The sequence below is a fragment of the Haliaeetus albicilla genome, chromosome 8 (assembly GCF_947461875.1).
Source record: "Haliaeetus albicilla chromosome 8, bHalAlb1.1, whole genome shotgun sequence".
NCBI classification, from domain to species: Eukaryota; Metazoa; Chordata; class Aves; order Accipitriformes; family Accipitridae; genus Haliaeetus; species Haliaeetus albicilla.
The window spans coordinates 44,620,731-44,628,734 of record NC_091490.1 but is presented as its reverse complement, the minus strand read 5'-3'; the positions used below and the strand labels follow the sequence as shown (position 1 = coordinate 44,628,734).

Sequence of the window (8,004 nt, the reverse complement as noted above, 5' to 3'; positions counted from 1 at the left end):
CTGCACTGACCGAGTGTGAGCAAGAGGCTCTGGAGGCAGAGCTGATGCCAGCACTGGGGTGACCCCAGGTGCTCCTGGGCCCTGTCCCCCAGGTCTTGGTACCCTGCAGAGTCCAGGATGTGCCTGGGTAGAGGGAGCTTACAGCACCCAGGACTCTGGGGGTCCAGCCAGGGTTCCCTGTACCACGTCAGCAGCTCTGCCCACCTCTGGCAAGCTGCGGGCAGGACCCAAGTGGCCCTGAGCACTGCAGGCAGAACTGGGATACCCCCATCTTGACCCAGACCCCAGAACTGGGCAGGGCTGTTGCTGACACCGTGGGTGACATGAAGGAGCAGACACAGCCCTGGCTGACCCTTGAGCCTGGTCCAGCCTGGCCCTGCCAGGGTGCTGCCTCCCAGTGCCCCCCCATCACTCCCCAGCAGGGCAGAAGGCCCTGTGCCCCTTGCCAGCTCCCCAGCCTGGGGCCACTGCATGTCCCTGCTGCAGCCTTTCCCGCAGGAGGGATGCAGGGTGGCTGTGCCAGGGCTCCCTCACCGCCTTGCCTTCCCTCAGCTCTGGCTGCCGGAGCAGGCAGGGGAGCTGCAGGCGCAAAACGTCACTTTTTCCAAGAGCTTCTCCCCGCCTTCCCTTCCCCCTCACAGAGGCCAGCCGTGGTGCCGGGGAGCTCGGGAGGCTCCCGGGGTCAGGGCGAAGGCAGCGCCAGGACAGGACCCAGCTGGGACCCTGCGCTGGCCACAGCTCTTCTCGCCTCTCCAAGGCAGTACTTCCCAGGCAGTGTGGGCGAGGAGCGCCTGGCCAGCCCCATCTTTGCTGGGGCTCCTTCCCATGGGAGGGGGCTGCTCCCATCGGCCCTTCACTGTCCCATCAGCCCTGTTCGAGACCAGCTTTCCCAGCACAATTGGGAGAGGGGCTCAGCAGCCCTGCCAACAAGCAAACCTCCCTGCTAGTGAGGGGCTTCAGACCTCTTTCCCTTGGAAAAGGAAACCCTAAACACTTAAGCCCATGCACTCCAAGGCCAGGAGCATCCATGGAGTAAGAGAACAGGCCTGACACATTCTTTAACGATGATCTAATTTAAAAAACACATTTTTATAAAAACACATCATAATGAAAATGCATGTAGTTTAAAAAGAGGCCCACAGCGCTCCAGTGCCGGAGGCAGCTGTGTGTCGGTGATGGGACTGCTCCATGGCCCACTCCCCACCATCCCAGGGCATTCAGAGTCCTGTGTCTAGCTCCACCTCCCCTTTATTTTCCTTTACCACAGAAAGCTTCTCCCCTCCCCCCTACCCCCCCACACCCCCTAAAGCATCAGCTGAAGCTGCAGGAGAGACAAAGGCTCAAGCATCCCCCTCACCCCAAGCCAGGTGCGAAGCAGGCAGGGTGCAAGAAGCCCTCACTTCCAGCACTGCAGCATCAGGCACCACTGGAGAAAAGCCTGCTCATGTACCCTTTGCTCACACCAGCCGCTGGTGGCCAGGACTGCTTTTAAAGGTAATCAGGGAACAGAGAAGAGCTCTGGATTGCTTTGACCCTTTCCAAAAAAGTATTGTTAGCCCAGCAGCTGTCCTCCTCCCCCTGTGCTTGTGAAGATTTGTACTCATAAGGCTGGATAATTTGACAGGGATAACACACACACTCAGCACAGGCAACCTCAGACTTCCTGACGAGTTTGCTCTTGGCTTGGTGTGGTTTGCCAGCCCGATAAATCCACTCCCACGTGCCACCCTTCCCTCCCTCCCTTCACACGGAGGGCTGGGACGGCAGCCTTGGAGCGTGACTCAGACGCACAGGGGATCGAGGACCTCCCCTTCCCACGGGCAGGGCGCTGGGATCGCCAGGCACGGGCAAGCACAGAGGCACCGCAGGCATGGGGAGCTGGGAGCCGTGGCACTGCGGGAGCAGGCATGGACAGGGCCATCCTGCAGGTACCTGCAGCAGTGAGAGGCACTGGAGCCGTGGAGCCAATGGTTAATACAGAGCCAGTGTCCCCGTCCCTCGCGCCAGGAGCGGTGTGGAGCACAGCGAGGGGCAGGTGTGCAGTCCGGCGCGCGTGGCCCGCACACAGCTCACGGGGCACCCCGGTAGCTGTAGTGATTGCGATCGGGGTCGCTCATGGTGAGCGGCAGGCTGGGCTTGCGCTCCGGGTCTTTGTCGTCGCACTGCCGCGGGGGACGGTGCTTGAAGAAGTCAGAGACATAGCGGACCTGGAAAAGACCGATGGGAAGAAGGGTTTGAGGACCCCTCTGACCCCTCCGGCAGGCTGAGCTGCAGCCAGTGGTAAACCGGCAGAGCATCAGGTTGGGCAGGGGCCACTCACGATGAGGACGGCAATGAGAGCCCCTTGGAGCAGCCCTGCCAGCACATCGCTCCAGTGGTGCTTGTAGTCAGACACCCTGGTGTAGCCCACGTAGATGGCGAAGGTGATGAGGAAGAACTGGATGGTGGGGCGCAGCAGCCGGGCCCACTTCCCCACCAGCCGGGCTTGCACGTAGAGCTGGGCAGGGAAGGGGGAACAATCACCCAGCGCAGGAGGCACCAACTGGCCTGAAGATGGGGGGCTCAGGGCACCGGTCGCACTGGGGGACGGGACCCACAGAGGCTCGCTGCCATCCTGCAGCACAGAGTGCCCAGAGCACAGCACTTACCGCCAGGAACATCATGCAGTACATCCCAAAGGAGGAGTGCCCAGAATAGAAGGACAGTCTGTGGGGCAAAAGGGATGGGTCAGGCCATGAGAGGGAGCCCCCAGTGCCCATGCGGTTCCCCACAAGCTCCCCACCCACTCTGTGGGCTCTGCCCTGCAGCAGGAGAGCACCGTTACCCGTCTGGGGCTGCCACCAGACCACAGGAGCCCAGTGCCGCCAGGCCAGTGGAGTGGACATGTCCTGTGGCCCCATGGCTCACCTGGACTCTGTGATGTTCTTGCTCTCCCCCTGGCAGACGTTCTCCAGCTGCACGTAGATGGAGCAGTTCACCTTGGACCAGTCAGGATTGCAGACGGCCAGGAAGTTTGGCCGGAGACGGCCGATCATGTATTTGGCCAGGTCAGTCAGGGACTGGCTGATGGCCCCCCCAAACAGAAAGGTCCCAACCACCTTGTAGAGGGCAGCCAGGTAGTTGTTGAACTCTGACTTGGAGTAGAGGCGCTCCGTGTAGACCAGGTACGCCTCCCCTGACGAGATCTACAAAGACCAAGGGGTGAGGGTCTTGGGGCTACTGAGCAGCTCCCCAGCACCAGGGGTATGGGACACTTTGGCTTTCATGTCTGCGGCAAAGGAGCCCCAGGCACCTGCCTGCCTGCCATGGGAGCTCCTGGGGCCTCTCCCCCTCCCTGCAGGGAACCAGCCCCCCAGGACGTGGGTCTCACCGCCCCAGAGGGAGCTCCTGACCCCCAGCAGAGCAGGGCTCGACCCGAGCATCCTGTTGCCCTGCCAGGGGTCTGGAGGTGGGCTGTGCTGGGACCCAGCTCCCAGATACAATGTGCCAGGATGTCCCTGAGCCAGAGGAAAGGGGATAGCACTTCCTTACAATGACAACAGTGCAGGTAATGGTGACCCCAGCCATGAGGCCATGGGTGATGGTATCTGCCTTGTAGGGGTAGCGGATGGAGTCATCGTTGCAGTAGAAGCCCCGCTTGTACGGGGAGTTCACCAGTGTCAGGATGACGAAGGGCAGAGACGCTGCAAGGCAGAGAGAAGGTGAAGACTGGGGACAGCCGCCTGCAGGCATCACACAGGCACCCAGCATCACACGGTCTACCCATCCCTCACCCCCAGGTCTCTGCTCCCCGCTGCCAGGGAGGGATCCCCTCTGGGGATGCAGTCCCAAGCCACCCGCACCCAGGACAGGAGGACTTGCACCCGCCAGCACGCCAGCCGCACTGCTGATAGGGCGCTATCGGAGCTCACAGCTGCCTGCAGCACCCAGATACCACATGAGATGGCCGCAACCAGGCACCTGCAGAGTCCCCAAGGCTGCCCCACTCCTCCCCAGGCGCAGCAGTGGCAGGGCCTGGTGCAGGAGAGCAGGGCTAATCTTGTGCCCTCTCCTCACACTCCCTAGGGTCTTTCAGCCTAGGAGGATGGAGCTCATTAGAATTAACGAGCACAGGCATCTTGCAAACCTGTTTTACAGCAGGGAAGGGCCCCCAGGCCCCAGATGGTCCTGGCAGAGCCCTCACACCAGCTCCAGGAGAGCCAGTGGCTGGAGATGCTGGTGGGTTATCCACCCCAGGCACAGTCAGACCCCAGTGTACTTGGGTTTCCCACCCTCACCCTCCCACAGCCCTTGCTCCTGCCAGCCTTTCCTTTTCCCCGGCTCCTGGCAGGACTCTGGAGAGATGCTGTGACCGGCTGGATCAGTCCAGGCGAGGAGGCTCTTTCAGCCGGCGTGCCCCAGCCCTGGCCACAAGCATCTTGGAGCTCGTCCCTGGACGGGACCGCCCCCAAGATCAAAAGGGGTTTTGGGGGGGTCTCTGCCCCGTGCAGCAGGCATGCCAAATCCCCCGCTGAAAGGGGACCTCCTGCCACTGGGGCCGCTCTGACCCTGCCCAGGGGACGCTCCCTCTGGCAGCGCCGGGCAGCCCCAGGAGAAGCCCGGACAGGGCCGAGCGCTGGAGGCACCCACCCCGGGACACGGGGCACCGCCGGCCCCGGGATGCTCTGCCCCGGGGAGAGGCCCCGGAGAGCGCGGTCCTCCCCCGGGCCGCAGTCCACCTTAAGCCCGGGCTCCCCTCCCGGTTCCGCCTTTCCCGGCGGTTTCCGCCTCCCCTCGTTCCACCGTCTCCCGGGAACACGCACCTTTGTCCCCCGCCCGCACCCTCCTCCCCCCGGGGCGCACCCGCGGGGGGGGTGTGTGTGTGTCCCTCCGCCGCCTCTTGCGCCCACCGAGTGAGCGGGGAAAACGACAACAAAATACCAGCCTGCGGCTCCCCGGCCTCCCCCCGCCGCCCCCCTGCTCCCCCCGAGCGCAGGCAGCAGCGGCCAGAAAACGCTGCCAGGGCGCTGGGAACGAGCCCCAGCTTCGGGGGGCCGGCTGCCCGGCGCAGGGGTGTCTGCAGGCGCCTCTGCGTGCGCCTCAAACCTTAATTTGCAGCTCAAGTTAGACACCAATTTTCTTTCTGGGTAATTTCGTCCTCCAAAAAAGCTCCCCTAAAAATAAAAGACACCGGCATATCGGAGCAACCCAAACAAAAACAGGAACCTGCCTCTCCCCACCGGTGCTTAGAGCCCAAGAAAGCAGCGCCCGGCCCGGGAGGTTCAGGCTGAAATTACGACCTGGGCCTTTATTTTTAGTCCGTCTTAATTAGGTGCTTGTCAGCGTCAGTTTTAGAAACGGGCGTTTGCCTGCACCGGGGGACAGGGCGGGGGGATGTAACTGGGAAGGGGCACCCCGAACCCAGCTGCCCGGGGCTGCGGAGCCCCCCGGCCCCCCTCCGGCTCCGGCCGCCCGCGGAGCGCAGGGCCCGGCCGGCGGGCAGGCAGCCAGGGCGGCGGCAGAAGGAAACGTCCCTCCCGCCCGAACAGCGTGCCGGGGCCCGGCCAACAGCCTCCCGGCCCGGGACCGACTCCGGCCCCCGGCCCCCCGGGGGAGGCCGCCGGACCCGCCCCGGGGTCCCCCGGCTCCCACTCGGCCGCCCGCCGGGCACGTCCCCGGGGCGCTATGCCCCCCCCCCCCCGTCCAAGGCGCCCGGACAACGGGGCAGCCCCGCGAGCCGGGACCCCCGACGGGGCCCAGGAGCTCCGGGGCAGGAGCCGGTGCCCGCCCGGCCCCGCCGCCTCCGCTCGCGCCGCCCCGAGGGCGAAGCGGCGCCGGCGAGGCCGGTCGACCCCCCGCGGAGGCCCAGAGCCCCGGGACGGGGGCCGGGCAGGTGCCTCCCCGGCAAGCCCCCGGCCCAGCCCCGCAGCACTGGCAGCGGGCCGGCCCGGGCAGGGGCGCCGGGGCCCCCGGTACCGCCCGCGGACCCGGACCCCGGACCCGGACCCAGCCCACGGCACAGCCCCACTGGAGGGATGGGGGGGGGGGGGGGAACACGACGACGGCACGGGGACGCTCCGGAGCCGCCCGGGGCGGGGGCGCCGCGGCCGCACCGGTATCGAGCCCTCACCGACCGCCAGGCAGAGCACGTCGAGCACCACGAAGACCTTCCTGCGCTCCATCCCGCTGCCGGTGGCGGCCCCGCGGCCCGGCCCCGCGGCTCACATGGCCCGGAACGGCGCGGGCCCGGCCGGGAGGTAAAGTCCGGGCGGACGGGACGGGACGGGACGGGGCGGGGCGGGGCGGCTCCGGCAGCCGGTGCCCCCGCCCGCGGGCTGGGGCTGGGGCGGGGCGGGACGGGAGCGGGCGGGGGGCGGGCTGTGGGCTGTGGGGCCGGGGCAGGTGTGGGGCGCGGCGGGGGCGGAGGGCAGCGGGTCCCGGTGCGGCCACGCCGGCGGCGGCCCGGGCCCGGACCCCCCTCGTCCCCTGCCGCTTCCCCGGGCCCAGCTCCAGCATCCTCGGCTCCGGTCCCCCCGGCCCCCTGCTCCTCCTGGCCGGCCTCCCCCTCCCGGCTCGGCTGCCTCCCATCGCTGCGGCAAGGGGAAGGCGGAGAAGGAAGGGAGCGAGGCCGCGTGTGGGTGCCGCGTGTGTCCCGCCAGCCTCGGGCTTCTTTCTGGGGAAAAAAAAAAAAGGGGGGGGGGGAACAAAGGAAAAATCCGAGGGTGGAGGAACGCGGCCACAGAAATGCACTGGCTGCATCGGTGCGGTGCAGCGGCTGTTTATTGCAGAGCAGATACGGGGCTGACTCAGTCGTGATGCCGGTTGTTGGGGGTAAGGAGGGTTCCCCGGGAGCCGTCGGACACAGTGGAGAGGCCAGCGGGGAGCAGAGCAGCAGGATTTAAACACAGGACAAGGCGCATGTTTGTTTTCAGCTGTGATTTAACCGCTGAAACACAGGGCGGTATTTTCCTGTGCATCAGACGTTGTTGGAGCAGGACAGGCTCCTGGTGCTGCCCGTTGGAGCTGGGGACATGCCAAGCCGGTGGCACCCAGAGCGGGGATGGGAGCAAAGGTTCGAACACGAGTCCCCACAGCGAGTCCCTGGCAGGAGTGGGGATGGCCGCAGCCTGGCTGCTCCAGGCCTGACTGTTGGTCAGGAACGGAAGGAAACATAAATAATACAGAAACCACCCAAATGATAGCTACTGGGCTAGTTTATTTAAGTGCAGCGTGAGTGGCCTGTGGAGAATGTCAAGGCTGTTGTGGGAAGCCAGCAGAGCTGGAAACGCTCTCGGGCTGCCCTGGGATTTAAGGAGAGGGGCAGAACCACTTGCCGGCTTTTCTCTGCTCCAATCCAACCTGATCTGCCCTCGTACAACCTCCCTCCTGCCCATCAGTGCCACAGGGCCCTGGCACACCTGCTGGGGCAGGATTTGCCCCACACATGCTGCCTGCAGGTCCCAAATCTTGGTAATGGGCAGGTAAAAGCCCTGAGGCAGGAGGGCTGAGGGGATGCTGGAGGAGGGGAGGTTCGCCGGCACCTGTGGGATGTCCAGATTGTGTCGTGGAGGGGACACAGGTTTCAATACAGTCTCTCCCACTGCTGGTAAGTGTCGTCACAGCCCCCAGCAGTCCTTGCCCGTGCTGAGCCGTGCTCACAGCTGGCATCCAGGCTGGGCCATCATGGGGGCATAGATGTGGCAGTGTGGGGCTCAGCAAGGACAGGATACGGCCCGGCAGGGTCATGCTGACCCACACTGTGGGCATGCATCTCTGTGCTGCAGCAGGGCAGAGGGGAGCAAGATAGGGCAGCTGCTCCCCTGCCTGCGCAGCACAGCCTCGCAGAGTGGGCACCATGGGCAGGACTTTGCCCCATGCAGTGCCGTGGCCGTCGGATGGTGCCAGGGCAGCAGGAGCCACCCAGGAACGGCCCAGCCCGGCTGGACTGGCTGCTCTCAGCTCGGCCCAGCACTCGGGGATGTAACAGGGATGGGAAGCAGCCCCTGCTCTCAGCTCAGCCCCGCG

General features: G+C 65.4%; 1 protein-coding gene across 1 annotated transcript; it reads right to left on the bottom strand.

Annotated features, from left to right (window-relative positions):
- Positions 1 to 1,054: 1,054 nt before the first annotated feature.
- On the bottom strand, positions 1,055 to 6,284 carry PLPP2 (phospholipid phosphatase 2). The gene is made up of 6 exons (XM_069790676.1): positions 6,110 to 6,284; positions 3,532 to 3,683; positions 2,908 to 3,185; positions 2,649 to 2,706; positions 2,321 to 2,497; positions 1,055 to 2,207 (listed from the first exon to the last, which is right to left on the bottom strand). The coding sequence occupies exons 1-6, from the start codon at positions 6,159 to 6,161 to the stop codon at positions 2,070 to 2,072; spliced, it is 855 nt and encodes a 284-aa protein (XP_069646777.1). The 5' UTR covers positions 6,162 to 6,284; the 3' UTR covers positions 1,055 to 2,069.
- Positions 6,285 to 8,004: the final 1,720 nt, after the last annotated feature.

Coding starts and splice junctions, on each gene's coding strand:
- PLPP2 (XM_069790676.1), bottom strand. CDS start 6,161: ATGGAGCGCAGGAAGGTCTTCGTGGTGCTCGACGTGCTCTGCCTGGCG. Junction 2,707..2,907: donor AAGAACATCACAGAGTCCAG/GTGAGCCATGGG, acceptor TTTGCCCCACAG/ACTGTCCTTCTATTCTGGGC. Junction 2,498..2,648: donor ACTGCATGATGTTCCTGGCG/GTAAGTGCTGTG, acceptor TTCCCTGCCCAG/CTCTACGTGCAAGCCCGGCT.